Genomic DNA, 22,843 nt, shown 5'->3' with positions numbered 1-22,843 from the left:
TTAATCGACTCAAAGTGATCAAAAAAAAAATCATTCAACCTCAATTCTCCTGAATCAAAGCTTTGTTTCCTTCATTTCTCTGCTGTTAAACATTGGTTCCACTGTGGTGTTTCACACGGACGCTTATTGTGACACACAAAGAAGCTTCAATTCAGGAAAACTGCAATAGAATATTTCCCTTCAGTCAATTCGACTCGATTAATCGAATCGTGAATTTTTGCATTTGCTTAAAACACCTAATCGATTAATCGGTTGCAGCTCTGCTAAACAGTTGGTTGATTCGTAAGCTGAGCCACTTCTCCAATAAGACTCCATTCAATTAGAATAGACTCTGGTTTCCTCTTGAAGACCATAACGATGTGACATGTTTACCCCTGGGAATTGGAACATTTTGTCTTCAGTCAGAATACCTTTTTTCAGAGCTGAAGAAAAATACGGTGAAATGAGAAGATGTCGTTAACGGAGCACTAGTCAAATAGTGGCAAAAAAGTAGAAACTAATGAAATGACTGTCTTATTACCCTGATCAACTTTGACAGAATCCACTGAAGCTGCATGGGGTCATCACTGACGACTTGAAAAAATGATTTTATAGTTCTGTTACAAATTCCAATCATTTCTATTTTATTCATGTGACCCATGGTCACAAATATTTTACCTAGGCATGGAGGGAACCTCAGGAAGAGCCACACACGACTGATGGCTCCTCCAGGACAGAAAGACAATAAAAAATGTGAAGGTACACAAACTTGGACAAATAACTTACAGTACATTGATTTTTTAACACCATGCTGTACGCCCCTGCTGTCAGAGGACCTTTATGTTGCAACTAGCATTTCTCAGCTTTAGCTTTTATGACAGCTCTCGAATTTTATCTGCTGCCTTAAAACACCTCCCTATCTTTGCCCTTCAAGGCATTGTTCTTTTCTTTTCCAATGTCTGTTTTATTTCTCTCCTCAACCGTGGCTTGTTGCTGCTGTATGTCTAAGTGCAGACTTCGATCAACACACACTTGACAGCATGAACTGACAGATATTGTGAGATTCCATTAATACAACTGCAGAAGATGAGCTTTCATAATCTGTCACTAAGCTGTGGATGGCTCGACGGTGAACTTGAGAGTTGAGGAATAAAATCTCTCTCTCAGCTACACAAACAATTTCCTCCTGTGATGATTAATTTGATCTGTGTCGTAGCTGTTAGTTTAGGCTCAGCTCTAATAAGCCATCGTGCTGATGTACTGGTGATGCGGAGAGGTGAGACAGTAATAAAATGTTAATCATATTTAATGACTGAGAGCTCCGCAGTCGGTTGAGTCTGGCTCGGATTGACCATCCATCAGTCACATTACTGCCACAGAGATGTTTGTATTACCGATGAACGATGGAGGCGCTGATTGAATTTCATCTCACAATATCTGGTTACTTAGAAACAGGTCGTCTGGCGTGATCATCTCACCAAATGAGGAACTGACTTTAACTCATTGCAATCATGAGTATATTATTCAGATTTCAACTGTTTGATATTTCCTGGCTGGGTTTTATCATTCTTACTCTGTCTCTAATGCCGTGGCTCTATTTAATTGTTTCTGATACCATGTCAGATGTTGAAAATGCATTGATGATCCATGTGTTTTGGTGTCTAATGGCTTATGTTGACACTAACCTGGCGGAGACTTGCCGCTTCCCCCCAGGGCCAGTAGGCAGAAGTATGGTTAACTGGTCTCGGGTGAACTGATCAACCGTTCTACAGGCAGGAGAGGAGGGTGTGCCAAAATGGACCAATACAAAAGCATGGAGGGATACATGGAGAAAAGTGGCAGAAAAATATGAAGGAAAAAGCAGGAAGGTTTTGCAAATCAGATCAGATCAGAGAAGAAAAAAAAAAGAGGGAAATAAGTAGCGAGACAAAAGGGGAAACAAACAAAACAAAAAAAAACTCAGTCTACAGGTGGATCACTACATCGAAACTGCATGCACAGATCTACGGGAAATAAAGCATTTGGAATTGAAAAAGGTGAACATGATTATGGGAGGAGGTCAGATGTTCATGATCAATTGTGGGAGTTGCTGTGTGAATGTGGATGTAGATGGAGGACTCGTGGACTCGTTGGACCATTGGTTGACCCAGACTGGAGAATCGATCGGCCTGGGGGAAGGGAAGCCTGCGGCCACACGGTCAATACAAACACAGCCAAAGCTTCGGACAGGCCATGACACACTGCTTTAATGGACTGTGGAGGGACACGTTACAGCTGACACACTATCTGCATCTTCCTAACATTTCCTGTTCTTATTTTAAGACTGAAAATGGCTGAAAAATACATATCGGAGGCTGAGAACCAGACAGACATGAGGGACATAAAAATGGACATAGAAATAATTATTAGAACACGTTTGATTTTTCTGGACACATTCAAATATCATAACAACTATTCATCAGCAGCTGGGCATTATGGGAAAAAATGTTCTCACACTAACGATAAATGGTAACTGGTCATGATTTCTTTTTTGATCCCAAGTTACAGTTAAAGAAACCAAATAAAACTGATGTCAAAGACAAAACATGAAAAACAAACAAGACAAAAATTGAAAATTACACGTAACCGGCAAATTGTTATTTTGCCGATTTCCTTCATTTTGATTTTGTGTTGTGAAAGTATAAAAGCATAGATCTTAAAGAAAGAAAATCTCTTATGATGGTGATATAAGAGTATATCATGATACCACCATTTCTCATTCTGCTGCACAGCCCTACTTTTAAACAATGATTGAGTTTAGTTGAAATGCTAAGTGGATTGCAACAAGTTACAATAGGCTAAAACACAAAAAGTCTGAGAATAACTAAATAGATGGAATAAATTGGGAACAAAAATGCGAAATATTGAGATAAATTCTATTTTCAAATTTTACAACAGACAACCAAAACTTGAGATGCAATTACAATGTGCATTAGCTATATATATGATGCTAAAATAATCAAGTCAGTTCTTCTTTGTGAGGACAGTTAGAGTTATTTTCAATTGCTAGAAACTTCCAGGAGAAAATATAGCCTGACTCCACCAAGATCCTCAAAGCAAGAGGCAAGAAACATTTCAACACCACATCACACTAATCTAAAAATTAAATAAAGTATCAATGAATTTAGACTTCAAAGATCTTTATACTGAACACACCAAACACTTGATTCTAAAAGGGCGTAAACACACTTAGTTATTAATAATTAAATAGTCGATGAATTCCATTAATCATTTGTCTAATATTTACTATCATGTTTTTATTATTAAGACATCTGTCACATTTTTTCAACCCCCCAGATGGTCAAGTGGCGCAGAGGAATATTTGTGCTTTATTACTGAGTAACATTCAGCGAATTAACTTGATGTGTGGATTTTTATTGAATATTTTATCACTGCAGATTATCGTTTGTTCATCAATATGAAGGTTTTCTCACAAACCACCAGACGCCCCTTTTATATATTCAGAATACAGTGAAGCATGGTGCTTAAAAGAGGTGCATTTCAGGGTTGTTGTTTTTTTTTTCCAAAATTAATATTTTAAATAAGTGAAAATATTACCCATGGGTGTATGGAGTGTTCTTATTAAAGACTGAAATCAGTTTAGTGAAGTTAGATCAAACTATGGTCATTTTGGTTTTGTCTTCGTGTACGTTTGGTGAAACATCACTCGCGCCCCTTTGGTTCCAAGCCCTGGATATATAGTGAACATGTGTAATTAGTCAGTATGTCTGAGTCATCACAGCCAGAAGATGAAGCAAAACATGGATATTATAGCACATGAATGAAGAATGCCTACACGCGAAACTGAATTAATGAGCTTCGCTGCTGCTTGTTTAGTCGGCTCATCATTCTGAAGGAACGACACAATATGTAAAAACTGAAAGCTAATGATCCGCAATAGTGGTATGAACATATATGAAGTAAAAGTGCATGTTTTAAATGAAAGAACAAATAGAAGGAACATGTTAGCTCTGTTGCTGTTTTGGAGCCGCAAGTGGTAAGCAGCACATTCCAGTAAATCACAACTAATTTCAGCCCTGCTTGACGTGCCTACTAAAGTAGAAACACATGCACTACCTCCCCTTTCTTTTCCTTCCTGCCACAGCCAGCCTACACTTTTCTTTTGCTCGGTCTCGCAGTCTCCCTCCGTTTCTCTTTGTTGTGCTTAAATACGATCTTCAAGTTGCACACTGTGTTTTTGCTTATTTCCTTTGCCAAATCAGGATGTATTTCTGCTTTTTTTTTTTTTTTTTAAATCACTGAAGATGAAGCTTTCTGTCATCAAGAATTGTTCAGAAATGACAAACGATAATACAGCGCGAAAATTAATATCTCTTTGTTACATTGATCAATTTCTTAAGGCTGCTGGTTGGATTTTTTGCTGCATAACATGAAATAAAATGTGAAACGTGTTTGGTAGACAAACAGATTCTCTTAATTTATTCAACGAGCAAATACATTAAGCTTCATAAATAACTAAATGCAAAAACCGAGATACCTAAAGATAACTCGGATTTGCTGCAGAAAACTTCACGTCTCTTTCTTGTCTTCCCTCTGCTTATTGAGTTAAAGTCATTCCCTTAATCATGTCTTCCTCCACTCATCTTATCCTCTACCTCATCTCTTTCTGACCCCTGTATTTCCATCTCTGCAGGAAAAATACAACCTATGTGATTGTGTCGTTTTTTTCTTTTCAACGTGGACGCATGAGATTAATTCTGTTTTCTCAGTCTGTACATACCCACAATACACAACCACAGAAAAGATTAACCTACAGCTAGTATAGGTTATGATAGCATAGTTTCATGTCCACATATCTGTAACAACAAAGACTTTTTCCACATTATAGTCCTCTCTATAGTGTATAACACACTGTATCCTGTGCTGCGGAGAGTTCTACCTTAAGATATTAATAAAGATGTTGAAACATTCAATAGGATAAGCTAGCATGACCATGGAGGGAAAATAGTTGTGTCTTGAAACAGTACGTACAAGAAACTGGTAGGGTCTCCTGTTAACATTTTCAGTTCATTAAAATTAAATAGCTGGTCTGAGTTAATCATTTTATTCTTTTCCTTTTTCCAGGCCTGTGCTGCGCCCATCACACAAATACACACAAACACAATAGCTCTGGTCAGAACCAATTATTCCCTGTGCTTAAAAACAACGATGAAAGTGTTTTTGTCCATTTGGTACAGCTAAAATTTCCTCTTTTTAACCACAAATACAACCCAAATATTTTCTCTTTGCCTTGTCTCTTAGCAACTGAAGAACAGTTTTCCAGTGACATCAGGGCAGAGAGCGAGAGAATGAGAGGCAGCTACATTTTTTTTTTCTTTTAAGGACATTTTTTCAATGAATTTAGACATGGGTGAAATTTTACAATGTGCACAAGTATAAGACCCCTCCACTGCAAAGCTGAGTACAATTTTGTTTCTTTTTTTTTGCAAGTAAATCCATTATTAGTGAAAGGAAAAGAAAGTTTTAGCATCGTGGACTAACACCGGTGATTGATGAGTGTGTGCAGCCAACTTCACTGAGTGACATATTAAACAAGAAAAAGCCTTGAATGTTTCCTCAGTGGGTTTTTTTTTTTTTTTTCCTAACTGCAGTGAAGTGTGGAGCCTGCATTCCTGTCTTGACATTGCTTTGGCTGGGAAGAGATGTTAAGGCTATAGGACTGGCTGACATCAACACAGACAGAGAGAAAAAAAAAACAAAAAAAAAAAACCCATTCCGTTTCACTGAGGTATGTGTATATGTGTGTGTGTGTAAAAGCTTGCATGCGTCATTACCGTCGGTCATTCCTCCTGCGTCGGAAAAGCTTTTTGGTGTGCGCGATCTCAGCCTCATTAGGAAGGGGTGGGAAGACCTGTTAAGAGGAAAAATAACGGAAAAGGCCGTTGTTAGGACTGGTCTTTCAGAAAGAACAGAAATGGACAAAAAAGGAGCAATTAAAAGTAACGAGCTTGATAGGAGAAGGATGAAACATCAGATCAGAGGTGGACATGGAATGTGGAGTAGATGAGAAATAGTTTGGTGAGGCTCTGGAGAAAACATGAAGCATGTATGAGCACAATATTTGGTTCCTATCAACTATTACGCTGTGTACTTTATGTGTGGAAAATGAGCTAAGACCACCTATCATCCATTAAACATCAGCCCTGCCAATCAAAACAGCACAACCCCCCCTTCGCTCAGCATCACTATCTGCCGTTACCATAGCTACAGGTGGCCTAGGACTAGTGCTGCATATTTACCAGGTAGTATGTAATGGTAGAGTGATACATACATGCCATGGACTAACTATAGATCTGTCTGTTTATGTGCCAAGACTTGACGGTGTAGGCACATACTGGACATGGTGAGAAGTCTGGATGAAAAAAACAAAACACACACACACACACACAAAAAAAAACAAACAAAAAAAAAACAGTCGACAGTACCAGTGTCAGTGTTCACAATGAAGTCGCAAATTCTTTAAGGTGCAAAAAGTCCCTAGAATTGTCATCCTGTGGATTGTGTAAAAACATGACCACAGTCCGTTAGAAGGAAGTCTGAGCTGAGGTTGTTGTGGTGTTGTCTGTTGAAAGACTAGCTTTCGGTTGTTCTTTTTTTTTTCTTCTTCTTTGCAATAGTAGAATTCTGATCTTTTTCCAACACCCATTTTTCTCTCTCTTGGTGGAAGTCAGATACGGTTCTGCTCAGATATTTGATTCCCACTAAGAGATAAGTTACAACAACAGTTAAATACAGGCGAGACAGGAATACAAAGAAAACAAGACAGGGATTTCAGACCTCCTTGCTCTCCTTGGACAGCTGTCAAATATGGCAGACTTAAACATGAAAACATGCTCTCAGTTGTGTATCACCCTCTGGATGAACAACAAATTGATCATGTTGAGAGATACTGTGAAGCAGCATGTGTGATTATTTTTCAGACCAATAACCTCCAAGAAAATGATGGTTAAAAAATGTCAAAAAGTTCTCCCAGCAATGAAAAATCCACACCTGAGGCCGTCGTCAAGTACAGACCTATGCTGTGTGTGATCATCAAGTCGATATGTGCTATAGTTTTTGAGGTATAGGCTTAGACATCCAGGCCAACGGACAGATCTGAGTGCAATCTCATGTGGTGATAGTAATAAGAGTTGAGTCAAGACTTGAGTTTAATCCACAAAGACATACTGACATTGTGCACATATTGACAGTACATTGTATAGGCGTGGTATTGTCACAGCTTGACTGCACCATCCACAAACACAAAGACACACAGGATTAAAAAAAACAACCCAAAGTCAAATGCTCTTTTTTTATTTTCAGAATGTTTCTCCACAAAAAAAAAAACAGCTTTCAATTACCCTGTTTTATACAGCCAAGCTGTACATTCAGACTTCCACAAACACACAGATATTCAAATCAGCTTAAAAGCTTGTTATTTGACACTGCTCTAACCTACTTCTAACTCAAAGAGCCTGCTCAGAGATTGTTGGATTCTGATTGAATCCAGATGTGAGAGACAGAACGTGCATAAAGGGAGGGAGGGAAGTGGAGGGGGCACTGTATTTGTGTGGCACAGTAAAAAAAAAAAAAAAGAAAGAAATGCATGCAAAGGTGCACTTAACCTGTCTGTTAGTAAAAAGCTTGACTTCGACCTAAAATATTTAGGGGACTTCATGTAAAAAAAGCCTTAAGTATTAATCAGACTTTCAGCTTTTCTCCAGATTTTAACTATTTGCCACTGGAAAAGTCTGACAGCATGAAAAAAAAAAGTAGGTGGAGATGTAAAAAGAAAGAAACAGAGGAATGGTTGCATGTTTGGCTACTGTAGTTTTCCTCTAGGATATCATTAGCTGTAATTCTGCCTTCAAATGGTAACCAGATGACAGCAAGCGCATACACATACACACAAGAATGCAGCCTTTAATGACACATGCACACACACAAGGCTGAAATAATGTGTGCGGCATTATTTACCTAGACTCCTTTAGCCTGTATTTTACCAAACCTATGTGCTATAAATACAAAATATCATTCATACCAATATCCATGGGAATAAAAGCATATTTTGGACAGCGGGGTTGAAGCTCTTTGCTAGTTTGTGCCCACTATATGACATCTGACAACGACACAGAGGGAGGAAGTGAGAGATGTAGAATAGTTTCTGTGGTTGAAAGGGAGAGTGCAGTGTGTATGTGAATATACTAGCTGCAGGTAGCAGCCAGCATGGGGTAGATCAAAGAGAGGTGTGTGCTGTCCTGGTCTCCAGCCAGAAGACCTCTCACCTCGAGGCAGGCAGAACGAGCCTTGTGGACGTGACAAGGATAGTGAGGGCTAGGGGTGGGGGCTGTCGCTGTGGAAGTCAGAGACGGGGACGAGGTGCATAGACTCACATGGACATGCGAACAGACTCTCCTCTGTCAACGTCTTGCTGTACATGTGTAGATTTTAATAAAAACCATAAGGACACTCAATAAGATGGATTGCAATAACTTTATTGAACAATGTATTTGAAGTGTGTGTAGTTTATAAAGTGGAAGTGGACAATGATCTAGAGGGTGGGAAAGGAAAAAATGCAGGAAATAGGAAACACACAGCAGCTAACAATGACGGTTTATACCAGCTGAATTTTCATCTACTGAAGAGCTGCCTTTCACAAACTTAGGATCAGGACCAATTGGAAGCCTTCAGAGCAGAAAAGTGAGGCCAATGTGGAAAGTGTCAAAAACTGCAGTTCCTTAAATGTCCACTTGAGGCTGGCTCTAAAAGTGAGTCGATCCAAATAAATCCCATATTAACGTCTGACTGTATAGAAAAAGTAAAAATGTTTACATGAATGCAAAAATAGCATTGATATTTTCCTCAGATTCTGTTATGTAACCGACCAATTTAGTCCACATTAAGTCTTAAAGTTACATGTAATTAAGGGCGTGGCTCCTTTAAGTGACACATGTTTGGAACACAATGCTATGTAGACTTTGACTGACAGCTCGGCCAGTCGGTGAGTCACACATTCACAAACCGATCAATAAAAAGTATTTCTCTCCCTGACAGAAAACTCTATTGTACTTGTGTTTAAGAACTTCCACTAATAAGACTGTCAGAGGATTCTGTCATGAAGTTTACTTGTGCTTAATTACAGTATCCACACTGTTAGCACATGCATTATGCATTCATTCATATTAGATTATATGATCTGTCAGCTAGTGTACTAATTAGACCAGACAGTGTGCATACAATTGTATGCATTCATTAGGTAGCTCAAATCACTTGGTGTTCAACATGATAGTATTAGTCTGTGGTTGGAGCATTAGTTGATGCGTTCACTTGCTGTTCTACACCAGTTCCACCCTCTTATTAAAGATGGGCACTTGTTCCAAAAAGCCAAGATGGTTGCGGCCAAATAACGACTTCAAAATGACAGTCCAGAAGACTAATGGGGATGTCAGAGAGCCTCTGTCACTATTTATATATCAGCTAAAATTTGCTTAGAGGTCTTATTTATGTCTTTGTGCATAAGAAATCAATATAAGTGAATCCCCAAAGGAACTTTGTGTTGGTAAATGCAAGTTATGCAAATTTACAGGATTTCAGTTCTGTTGCAACATGTTGATGGTCATATGAACTATGTTTTCAGGTCAAAAATGTCCAATGTCATCACAATTAATGCTATATTTTCATGTCACAAATGGCCAAGTTATGTTTGAACTGAATTTACCTGAAAAACAAATATTCTTTTCTTTTAGATTCCCCAATTTTTCTTACAAGATTATATACTACATATCACATGTTTTATTTTTACAGGTTGCAATATGGAGTATGGTGCTGATCCATCCTGCTTATGTTACGTGAATACTTACATTAAAAATGTCACATGTCACTTTTTAAATCAACAGTTTTCTAATAATAAGCATTTTTATAAAGAAATAACAATTCTATATACTGTTATTTACTCTTTAGTATGATGATAAACTATACAATAAATAATTCTGATACTAGTTTTTGCACAGGGATCATTTGTGGAAATGGTGACATGGCTGCCGAGCATCAGTATGATGGGATCTGTAACAACCATGTCACATCCGTCCACTGCCACATTTTGTGTTTTTGTGTCAGCTGTTGTTGTTTTAGATCCACAATACTAACATTTATGAATAAGAGGATAATTAGAAATAGTAAGTACATAAGTTTATTACTAATAAAGTACTGGTACTGACCAGATCATCATGGGTAATGTCACGTCCGTCCACTGTCACGTCCGTCCACCAGGAAAGGTTTTCACATACACGTGCTATTCAAAATCCAATATTTCTGAAATATAGCTTCCACTGTCAAATAATATCAGTAGTCTGTGCACAAATGTATTAGCATTATTTCAACACAGTTCTGTGCATTTCTTCCAACTTTTTTTGTGACAAAAATGGCCACTCATTTGACCCCCGAAGTAAATTTTAGCCGATATGCAGTTTGAACTAGAGATAAGTTGCCAACATTGTCTCTTTAGGTTTGTATAGAAGGAATATGAAGGCGCACAGTGGCTGCATATTTTTTCAGATCTACATGTGCATGTGTGGGAATACATATCAAAAGAGTAAATGAAGTAATGCAAGTGTGCAGGCGGATTTTGGATGTAGGAGAAAAATAGACACTGCTGGCTTGGAGGAAAGACTTGCATGTCACACAGAGCATGGGTTACAGCTTGCTGAACAATCAAATAACAAATAGGTTTGGTGTTGTTTGACAGCCGTGGTTGTCTCATTACCGCATTACGTGCTTGGATGAGGAGTTCGCCTTAAGAGGAAGCTGACGAGCCCTGTAGCATTCCAGGGTCACTGGGTGAGGGCTAGCCTGGATGTGTCCTCTTAGAACAACTTTACATAGTCATGCTTTGAAGCATTCAATCCAGACGAAGGAGCAATTTAGTGTAAACCGACTCCCAACTGCATATTGTACGACTTACAAGCAATGACATCTGCTATTTTGCTGTTTTCCAGAGGGGTCACAGGCCTAGGTTTTAAATTATTGTTGGTCCATTCATAACAATGGAGCTGCTTCTTTGAAAAAGGGGTATAAGTAACAAGGAAGGAAAGTATGGAAATGAGAAAAGCGAACAGGGATGGAAATGTGAAGAATAGAAACTGAGAAAAACTATAATAGTACTTTCTGTGTAATAGCATAGAAAGTGAAGTGTGCATCTTCCTGTTCCTTCTAGCGTGTAACAATTCTGGTATGATGCGCGTTCACTCGGCCCATTGTTTCTTTCAGTTTATTTATGTTGTAAGGGCCCTCGGCCAAGAGCAATAAATTTTAAACTGCCCCAGGGGTGGCATTAGAAGACAGGTTGTTGAGAGCAAGAGGCAGAGAGAGAGAGAGAGAGCCAGAATGACAATGTGAGAGACTGTAAATACAAGATAGCGAGCATGTAAAATCCAAAAGAGGAAGTATGAGTGCACTGTCTGGCATAAAAAGGCATTTTACACAGATACTAAGGCTAAGTTAATAATGCTTATGATCTGTCCCTGGAAATAATAAGGTTATGAAATGATTTCACTGTACATCAGAAAATCATTTTTACTGTTTTTTTTTTTTCCATTTTAGTGCTGATATTTCACACAATATTCAATTTGATAATACTGTCTTGATAAGGCTGGCAGATGATGGAAGAGGTTAAACTTTATGAATATCAACCATGACAAGCACTTTCATAGTCTTGTCACAGATTTAATACTATTTAAACACAGTAAAATAAGAAAAAAAAAGTATCTTTTTACAATGTTTTAAATGCCATTTGTGGCTAGGTTTCACAGTTTACTAGGTGACCTGAATGCACCATTCATATTCCCGTGTGTGTGTGTGTGTGTGAGTGTGTGAAACTCATGCACCTTAAATACAGTGCAGACTCTAAGTGGTTCTTTTCTAAATTGGAAAATTTATATAAAGCAGCAGATTTAACTGTGAAAAAGCCTGTGATATGTCCATGTATTCCATTTCTGCTGTATATGCTCAAAACAACTGTATGACTCTGAAATCACTGTAATTTATGCCTTACATTTTCTGTTGTCAGACACCTAAACAAATATCAGTTATTCCCTGATGCCATGAAGACCACATGCAAACCAGGAGCTAGCCATGTCTAAAAACCTACTGATGGTGAAAAAATCCTCAAAACATTATCCGATAAAAAAAAGGAGTTATTAATGACACATTCTCCCTATATACCATTATTGGAATATTGCTTGAAATGACTACCCCTAGCTTACACTAATCATTTCAATAAAATATACTCCATACTATTTATTTGTTACAATAATAAAAAAATGTGAAAAATGACATTAGTAAGCTGTGGATTTGCAGAAAACACATAAGAGTAAGAACTGTGGCTGGTACACTGTGGCTTCCAGCTCTAATGTGCACCATCCAACTCACTTATGTCAGAAATCAACTTAGGATTAAGCATTTCTCAAATTGTCTTTCTGTAAAACCCTCCTGCATTGGAGGATTTGCTTGTATATGTTTCATGATCCCTGCTTTAGGCCTTTCATGTAACCAACACTACAGCTGATGCCTGCCAGCGGTACAGAAAGAAGAGATTTAAAGCTGCCACAGTCAGGTATAATGGATGATGGGTGATAAGAGGCAAAGATGTGAGGCCCTGACATCCGTGTCTCATTTAATAAGTGATCTGAGACTAGGGCCAGAAAAGAGCACAGGCAGATAGACAGGTGCATCAAAGAACTCCCCTACAGGAGGAGATGGAGCCACTGTGGGATCAAAGTACCAGAAAAAGAAAAAAAAAAAAAAAAAAACTGTAGCAAAAAACTGTAGCGCCCTATAGAAATGTAATCATGCCACAACTACTTGTGCAGCAGGTTGCATATGATTACAGTTCAGTTCTAGCCACATTTCTGAGAGATAAAAAGACTTCAATCATATGAGCTCTTTGTGCCACATTACATTGACAGTCACCTTATCTACCCCCCACATCATAAAGCCTGATGCTCGTGTCTATAGAAAGCATTATTCCTCTTAATGGTGTGTTAAGCCCAAGGCCGTAACTGATATCTGGAACTCACATTAGCTCTAAAGACGAAAAATGGTGTCAAAATGGTGTTTTGTCTGTTCATTGATTTTTAGTTAATTGGATATTAACTCTGGTCCACAACTGCAATAGAACGACAATACAAGAGGATGACCATTCTGTGCTACTGAAGAAACTAGGAGCTATTTCGATAATTTAATCCAGCTAAACTTCACACACTGGACATTTAAACTAACTTTCAAATCAAAAAAGAACAGCACAGTTCAATTACTGGTTAACAATTATTTAGATTTTCACAACAAACTGGAAGGACTGTAGTGGAAAAATAGTAGTAATTTTTTTAAGCGTCTGTTGATGTGTAATCAATCAGTTTATTGCACTTGACCATAAACAGGTTATTAAACACATAGAAGGGTGGATGCATCAGAGTACCAAAGTAGCTCATTTTAAACATTGACACTGATAATGTTTCAATAAATTCCAGATCTGATTGAGAAATATTTTGACAAAAAATTACAAAAAGAAGCATAAAAGTTTCCATGACTGAAATAGCTGGCCAAGGATAGACATGTTAAAACAGACTATTTCTTGTGAGCTAGACCCGTTACAAAAAAAAAAAGAGAAATTACAAATGGGACTTTACAGTATTACACATGTTCACCTCTGTTAACCTCCTGCAGAAGCAACAGTTTGATCAACTGTTGAAGACAAGACAAGACAAGACAAGACAAGACAAGATAAGATAAGATAAGATAAGATAAGATTTGACAACAGCAAATACAAAAATAAAGTGCAGGGAAGACAGAAAATATACACTTGTGAAACATAAAATATAAAGAGAAGAAAGAAAGTATTTATATAACTTTAGATTTAAATTTAAACTTCATATACATATCTACATTGTGGCTGCACATGCACATGCTGTGACATGGGGGGGGGGGGGGGGGGGGGGGGGGGACTGAGAACTACTTTAAAGTTGACTTAAAGGAGTGATATTTTTCTTTTTTAAATGGAATTCTTCATTTTCCAACATTTCCCTGTGGTCTCCATAAACTGTAAATGCTCTGCTTGGGTCTGAATTCTTCATTAATTCAACTCCACAGGTCCATCTTCAACCCTATTTCTGAGTAATGACACCAGAAAGGTGGCTTGGAGCACTGGCCCTTAAAATCAAAATGAGCAACTTCACTAAGAAAAAAAAAAAAAAAAAGAAGGAAAAAAAAAAAAAGAGCAACTTCAGGCCCTGCCCCCTCCAGGTTGTTAGCCGTACTGCTCTGCCCCAATCAACCAACATCTGAACATTTTAGGTAATCGGCTCAAAGTTAGGACATATTTTCAGTATGGACTACAACCACTGCTGCTGATAAACAAGTATGTCCTACTCAGAGAAATGTTCATCTGAAGTCTGGACCTTATATGTGCAAATGTCGTGATGTAACTAGTTATAAAATGTAACAAATTAAGTAGGAAGTGAAACAGGTTGTAGAAATCCACTCAGTTTTTGATGGAATAAATATAAAGATAGCTTTGCAGCACCTGGAGGGTTCCAATTCAAACCTTATGAACTATTAAGGTCCAAATACACAAATAAATGAACCAAAGACTAATAAAAGTGAGTTTAGCAAAATATGAGCCCTTTAAGTGACAGTTAATTAAAGCTGGGTATTTTTTTTAATTGTTCTTGTTTCAAGCTAAAATGTTTAAATGATCGAGAAGGGCTCCGTTTGTTTGACTTGTCTTTTGTTGTGGGAGACACTCAGGACCTCTAAGTGGACAGTTGTGTAGCATTAATCCACACACGTCCCCAGATAAACTGTCTCCATGTGTTTTCCCCATGTTCCAGACCAGACCATCACAGTATACAGTGGTGATTAAGCTCTTACATGTGTGGTTAATAGAGTTTGGGAGCCGAGTGGCAGTAGGAGTGGGGACAATAGCAGGAACAGACAACAGGGAGGGGGCTACCGGTCGCTGTGACCCCCTGGATATTGTTCTGTTGCCCACCGACGTTTGAAAGATAGAGGGGAGGACAGACGGAGAGGATGGAGGAGGTCTGAACGTAATGATGGGGATCACAAGGTAAGAGGAAACGGGAAACAAATAGGAAGAAGTGAAGGGAGATGAGGTAGAGGACAGAGAAAGGGACAGACTGAGGTGTGTGTTAAGACAGAAGTGTGTCCACGTACACAGACAGATGAGACACCACGGTGAGAAAACACTAAATGGAATGCAGGCCTCACACAGACTGACAGCTGACAGACAGGCCGCCAACAACAGAAAAAAAAAAACAAAAAAACTCCAGCCCGCCCCCAATGTCCCTTAACAATCGCGGCCCTGCTCTGCGGCACGTACACTTCCAGGCGGAGGGGCCGACCAGTCTGTAATGTCTCAGCTCCAGACTCCTGCTTTGTTCCCCTGTTGGACGGCTTTGTTCACCGGCTACAGACCGGATGTCTCCTCGCTGACTCGTTGCTTTCTCCTTGGTCTCACCCTACCCTTCTGTGACGTCTCTGGCGCCCCGCCGTTTCACAGAAATTCTGTCCGTTATAGTGCGGGAGTAAAAACAATAATACTGACTGTAACTGTAGCTGTAACCGAGGTGACCCCAACTCCGTCACCTCCTGAAATAAGACCAATACCGTATGACATTTTGTGAAGGGAAACCAGTTATTTCTGCTGGTGCCACTGGGATGGGTAAGGGTCTAATGTTTGGGTTAAGAATTTCCCTTCTGCAATTGATCATTATCATACTGACCTATTGGTCGATTATTGGTTCACCTCTAATATATTGGTGCTTCAACATCAAAAAGGGTTTGAAACATTTTGACCTTAACCATAGTCGTACGGTAATTGTGAGGAAAAGGAGCCTCCCTATAGCACAGTTTCACCTGAGTTTACTTATCAGTACTTGTCAACATTATTATTGTTCCTTAAAGCATAATTCACGTTTTTTTTAAATTAATGATTGATAATTAGATACATACATAACATGTACACATCAAAAACTTGCCTTTAAAAAGGTGCATTATGTAATATTTGCTCATGTGATTATATAGTCCCCCAGTGGACTTCGAAAAATTCATGGAAACAGGACAGTTGGAAAGAAGGGTTTAAGTTATTATGTATATTTTTCAATATATGGGGGAAGTCAAGGGAAGGTTAACGTCTGGTCAAAAAAATTGAATTACAGTAATCTACGCTAAATGTATATTTTTGGGTAGGTAATTACTTATATTTTCAGGAACATGTATTTTGAAATGAGAAAAAGATTTGCGAAAAAGATTTATGAGTGTGAATGTTTAGAAAGTAACGGTTTTCTTGCCGTCATCCTGGGTTCATTTTATAAACTCTCATAAATAAACCAAATTGATTCCAAATACATTGATATTTGACTATTATATTATTTATGTCAGGTTCTAAACACACAGTGTTTAAAATTAATAAATGCATATATCTATGCAAAATACATTTGAAAATAATGTTAATATTATTTGTATGTTGTTAAAAAATGTATATGACATTGATAATTTAAATAAAAAATGTTTAATTTGATATTTAGTTTTGTTGTCCATCCGTGACACTGCCATTTGTCAAAATTCTTGCTATTTAGGTATGATCAAATATTTTTTTCCTCTAACCAATTATTAGGTTGTGAAATAGAGGGTTGAAGGTATACACTGAATACAATTGAGGATGAAAATGTCAGAGGAACTTCACTTTTGAGCACTTTGTAATTCTTGGAAAAAATAGATGTTAATTTTTTGTCCATCCATGACACAGTGGTTTTTGATATTTTTCGTGGGAAAATATTTGAAACTAAATTTTGCCCTTTAAGTATGTTAAAGATGGCATTTAGACCTTTACAATTATGTGGAATATTTGTCTTAAATTTGTCTGGTTCAAAAGTTATAAATCAAAAAGTAGTGGGCGGTCCACCCGTGACACCCTTGACTTCGCCCTTATGATCCATCTAGGTCAGTAAGTCCATTTGTGTTAAACTGAGGACCATGTGATTTAAACCATGTCAAAGATACGTTCTTTTTCCACTAACATTTTGAAGCCTCATCATATGTTGTATGTTGTGCTATCATTTGTGTATGTTAGCATACTACATATCTAAGCTAAGAGTGGTATGAGACAATCAGCCCGTTTACATGACCATAAAGTCCGGTAATTGGGAGTAACCAGATAATTGTAATAATCAGATCTGACAGGTTTACATGCACTTAAATAATGCAATAATAGAAAAAAACCTGGTTTAGACACTCCAGTCCATTATCAGATTTGTTTCGGGGTATGTATTACATAGTGATGGTAGACTTAAACTTCCTGTTATTGTCGTCTCTCACGTTTGTGTAACTTCCGTTTCCTACAATTTTAATTGTTTTAAAATGTTTACACATGCGCAGACGTAAAAGAACAAAATAAATCAGATTAACCTAAATGTGTGCAGGAAGACGTCGAAGTATTGGGGAGAAACCAAGGTGTGTTAATCCGATTTCTCAATCAGATTACTGCTGTTATCTGATAAAAACATATCAGATTATCCTGTTTACATGGTCACTTGAATAATCTGATAACTGCAGAAGTCAGATAATAACTGGAGCATTGGTGTGCATGTAAACAGGCTCAATGTTACAGCTGTGGAGGAGAAAGTGGCGTCATCAGAAGCGTGTTTTATAAATGTACTTGATGCGCAGTTTCAAATGTTCGTAATTCACAACTTAAAATTCATTTGATGTTTGACATAGAAACACAGAACTGACTCACATAAGCATAAATGTCACCCTTTGGATTTTCATGGAATACTCAGCTCAAGTCCTGTGTGTAGAAATCTGTGCACGGGACATTATTATGGATGTAGGAAACCAAGACATCAGGGAATGGGCTCATTTTTTAAAGAAATATTCCAATTTGTTCACAATTTCAATAATTAATACATGCATATTTCTTTCACATATGTCAAAAACAGTACCTTTAAAGTGTACCCTACATGTACTGGTGCTTACAATATTATTTGTGCTATGTGTATTACTCATAAGCAAGAGAGGCGCAAATTCAGGAATATTAAGGAAAAAAAAAAAAAAACGCAATAAATATGCACCACACTGGACCTTTTTATTACATGAATTACGAGTGGGGGCAGACTGACAGAGCAGAGACTTAATACTCATGGGTACCTGACAACGGGCTATGATGCAAGTTACCTTTTAAAATAGCTAGCAATGAAAATTCACTACAGGTACCCTTTAAACCATTTTAAGTTGATGTTCAGACCAGGGGTGTAAGAAACTATCGGTTCTGCAATATATGGCGACATTTCATTTCACAAAGCTGTATCGATATTAAAAAGTACTGTATCAATGTTTTTAAGCATTTACTCAAATGCAGACATTGTGGAGGTTCATTTTTGGCTTTTTTGTTTTCCTTTTTTGTTTATATTTTATTTATTATTATTTAACACTCTTTTATTAAATAATGTTAGTTCCTTTGTTTGGATTGATCAAAAATAATGTTATGATGTTAGTTCTGAACTAATAGAATATGAACATTTGAACAGGATCTTAGAGTGTAATGTCTGAAAAATATAATTTTAGTTTTAACACAGGAAAATTTTGCGATATAGCATTAGATCCTGTTGTGATCAAATAAAAACATGTTTGGTATTTGTGCATGTTTCTGGTGTCATTCCATTCTTCCAGGAAATAATCTTTAAAAAAAGAAACAAAACCAATAAAAAAAGGCCTTTATTTATATTGTGATATCATGATCCTAGTATTGTGATTTGTATTGTATCGCCAGATTCTTGCCAATACACACCCCTAGTTCAGACAAATGTCAAATGTTTGCAGGGATAAAATCACACAAACCAAGGTAACGCAGGAGCTAATGCTGTCACAATACTGAGGATGACACTAAAAGGATCATGCTGATGAGCCAAACATCATGAGTGTCCATATGACAGTAAATGAGGACAGCAGAGACAGTAGAGAAGAGGAAAAAAGGAGGAAAAGTCCCTTGTATACAGGGCACAAAAATGTTTCGAGCTATCCTTGAGACAGACACTCATGTCTGCTGATTTGTTTCTCATATTGCGACTTAACTTTTTTTTTTTGAGGAGGAGGGATGTACAGTATGCAATACCTGGCGTGACTCCAGGGATCAAAAAGTGGCCCTGTGACCCTCACATTCCTGCGTCGTTACAACATGACACTGGACGTGCTGAATGACTTAGTGTGTGTTCAGGATGACATTCCAGAGAGGCCAGTAAAGGTGCAGCACAATCTGAGGGCAAAAGGAGGAAGCCCTTTCTCACCGAGCTACTCACACACCCACACACTCAAACGAGATGTGTTTTTTCCACATCCCATGGCTGTTTGGAAGTCTATTCTGGCTCCTGGAAAGGGGAAGTGAACGTTGGCAGGAAGTGTGGAAGGTAGACGGGACACTTTGAATGATTGAGCCGTTACAGTAGCTGGAGGTGACGACTGGGGGAAGAATGTTATTGTTTGTGCTTGGTTCCACTGAGAAAAAGAAAAAGAATAATTCATTCATTCATTCATTTTCTGAACTCGCATTATCCTCACTAGGGTCACGGGGGGCGCTTGGAGCCTATTCCAGCTACTTATGGGCGAAGGCGGGGTACACCCTGGACATGTCACCAGTTCATCACAGGGGAGAATAATAATAATAATAATAATAATAATAATAATAATAATAATAATAATAATAATAATAATAATAATAATATCATGCTGGATTATTTTTTTTATTATAATATATACAGGTAGCATGCTATTCTTTCAGATCCATTAAAGGTGCCCCACCACACATATTTAATTTTTAAGTTCTACCATGGACTCTGTAACAGTTTTTTGTGGGAAAAAATGCTTTGGTTACCAAGTTTCCATCCATTCTAACGTGGTCCTAGGGATGTAATGGTATGAAAATTTCATATCACAGTTATTGTGACCAAAATTATCACGGTTATCATTATTATCGCGGTATTGTTGAAATTGTGCTCAAAATGTTCAAAAAGTACTAAAACACACACTGAAATAATTTAACCAAGATGTATTTTGAAAAAAACAAAAAAAACAATAAAATAATTGGCACAATGTACTTCCTGTTGGAAGAAACGTTCAAATATTAACCCTTAGTGGTCTGAGCCTCTTTTGTCCGTTTTTCAGTCCTTTTGATTTTGCCTTTATATACTATATAAACAAATGATTACTCTACCCATGTTTGGGATCTGTTTTTCTATCTCATCTGTCTATTATTTTTTTCACTTTAACCTACTGTATCAACATAAAAGGACAAAAAACACACACAAAAAAATATATAAAATCCGATTTGAAAAATGTATATAATTTATTGCATAAATAACACACAGATGCTTAACGAACCTTTTCAAAGACTTTAAAAGTGAATATTGGTTTCAAATATTAAGTACCTGAAACTAAAATTGTAATAACTTAAGACTTGACGTAAAAGCAGATCTTTACATAAGTGTTTTCTACGGAAAAGTGCAGTAATCAAACACGGTTATCATGATAATTAGAATTTAAACGGTAATACTAACCGTCTGCAATTTTACCGTGGTTTATCGTTATAACGGTAATCGTTACATCCCTACGTGGCACATAAAGCCTGCTGGAAGACTCAGCTTGATTTACGCCTGTTCTCATTAATATTCAACATGCTAATCTGCTTGACTCTGATTGGTTCACAGCTAACCAATAACAGCCTGGCTTTTCAGCATCCTTCACAGCGCACAACAAGTAGAGGAACTGGAGGAAACCAAAAATTAATCTTAACGTGCGTTGAATGTCCGACTCCTGGCTTCTATGACCTTACACAGAATTTTCACACCTTCCAACCTGTATCCATTGGGCCCCCTCCACTGCACTACAGGCCCCAAAAATTTGTCATGCCCCCCTTTACGGCGCCCAAGCTTGCTGTACAGGAAAACTGTCACTGAGCTAGATGCATTCTGTGGGCGTGGTCTCACCCAGGCGAGCTCATGAATAGTAATGTGCTCAGGCATTAACACGTCACACTGACCAGCTGTAATAATTGACCTGATTTCTCCACTTGTTTCTTTTCAGTGGCAACAGCAGACAGAGGAGGTAGAGGTTCATTTTCAAATACACTACATAACACAAACACCTATGGGCCGAACATATTTAAAAAAAATACAAGTAAAAACGATTTTGTGTGGCAGGGCACGTTTAAGGGCAAAAAGAATGTCAATTTTATGTACATTTTGATGTAGAATATATACATTTTTTAGTAGTAAATCTTTTTTTTAAAAATCCCAAAACAAACAAACCAACAAAAAAAAAAAGAAATCTAATTCTCGCAGCTATTTCTTTTTTTTTTTTTTAAACACAAACCACTTTTTTCTCTCCTTCCCTCATCTTGATCCCCTCATTGATCTCCTTGAATGCTTTTAAATCCAAACTCAAAGTGCTAGAGACTAACTCAATGACTTGCACTTGTTTTTCATAGTTTGACTTGTCCTGTAAATTATTGTATGTTTTAACTGTGTGTTGTATTTCATGCTGCCTCTTGGCCAGGACTCCCTCAGAAAAGAGGTTCTTAATCTCAATGGGATCTTTTTTTTCCTGGTTAAATAAAGGTGAAATAAAAAATAATTTAAAAAATCTTGTACGTCTCTCTGAGAAAGCACAAAGAGCCCTAACATTACAGATACCACTGGACATTTAGTATCCACAATGTATGGTTTACATGTGATTTTTTTTTCAGTGCTTAATCTAAAAAGTCTGAGCTCCCGCATCGTTCTTACACCACTAGAATAACAAAAATACACCACATGCAAAATATCCTTGTTTTCATTCATTCATTCACACTCCTGACTGGAAATCATCCCACTTCAGTAGATGTGAAAGCCTTTAATAACAGTCGGTGGAGTTTTCATTTGACAGTGTAGCCTCCGTTTACTGGTGTGTCTGTCTAATCATGTCTGGTACCATCCGAGACCAACATGTGTCAATCTCATCAGACTGAACTATAACTGGGTAGTGGTGTCCTGGCATCACCATGGCAACCAGGGTTCCCACAGACTTCATAATCTTTTCACCAACTCATAATACTCATTCCGTGTCCATTGACAGTTTTTCAGTCCATTAACAGAAGTGCACTTTACTACAGCGTGAAAATGAAGCAGCACTGATATTCACTTCAGATACTCAGAAAAACCTTCAGCTAATGAATCATTCTCTGAAGATTATAGTACCTCCAAATAAGTCCAAACTTAAGGAAAACGCTGAGATCTACTTCCCTCAACATTACGTTTCAGTGTCTGAATGTGACAGGTTTGTTCTCCTGTTTTATAAACATTCTTACTAACATAATTCAGGCTTGTGAAGTGAAAAAAATGTCTAGGAAGCCAAGTCAGCAGAAGAAAATGTTTAAAATATCACTTTCAACATGTTGATTTACAGTATTTGCAGGAATTAATTAATTTTACTGCTCCATAAGTAGGGGTGTGTATTGGCAAGAATCTAGCAATACAATACAAATCACAATACAACATATCACAATATATCATGATACTGTTAAAAGGGCAACTTTTTGTTTCTTTTTTTAAATGATTATTTCCTTAAAGAACTGAATTACACCAGAAATATGCACAAACACCAAACATATTTTTATTTGATTAGAACAGGATCTAATGCTATATCACAACATTTTCCTGTGTTAAAACTTAAATCATGTTTTACAGACATCACAGTGTAAGATCCTGTTCAAACGTTCATATTC

At 37.5% G+C, this 22,843-nt stretch overlaps 1 protein-coding gene across 4 annotated transcripts in view; it reads right to left on the bottom strand.

Annotated features, from left to right (window-relative positions):
- The window catches only part of ctif (CBP80/20-dependent translation initiation factor), an 88,154-nt gene that overhangs the window by 39,562 nt on the left and 25,749 nt on the right, over positions 1-22,843 (bottom strand). For all 4 annotated transcript variants that reach the window (XM_030151024.1, XM_030151026.1, XM_030151023.1 and 1 more), the window contains exon 8: positions 5,814-5,890. In XM_030151024.1, coding sequence (XP_030006884.1) covers positions 5,814-5,890 — 77 coding nt within the window. The remainder of the gene's footprint in view (positions 1-5,813; positions 5,891-22,843) is intronic.

This window comes from Sphaeramia orbicularis, chromosome 12, assembly GCF_902148855.1.
Source record: "Sphaeramia orbicularis chromosome 12, fSphaOr1.1, whole genome shotgun sequence".
In the NCBI taxonomy this organism is placed as follows: domain Eukaryota; kingdom Metazoa; phylum Chordata; class Actinopteri; order Kurtiformes; family Apogonidae; genus Sphaeramia; species Sphaeramia orbicularis.
Note: the sequence above shows the minus strand (reverse complement) of the source record. Positions and strands in the feature narration are given on the sequence as shown.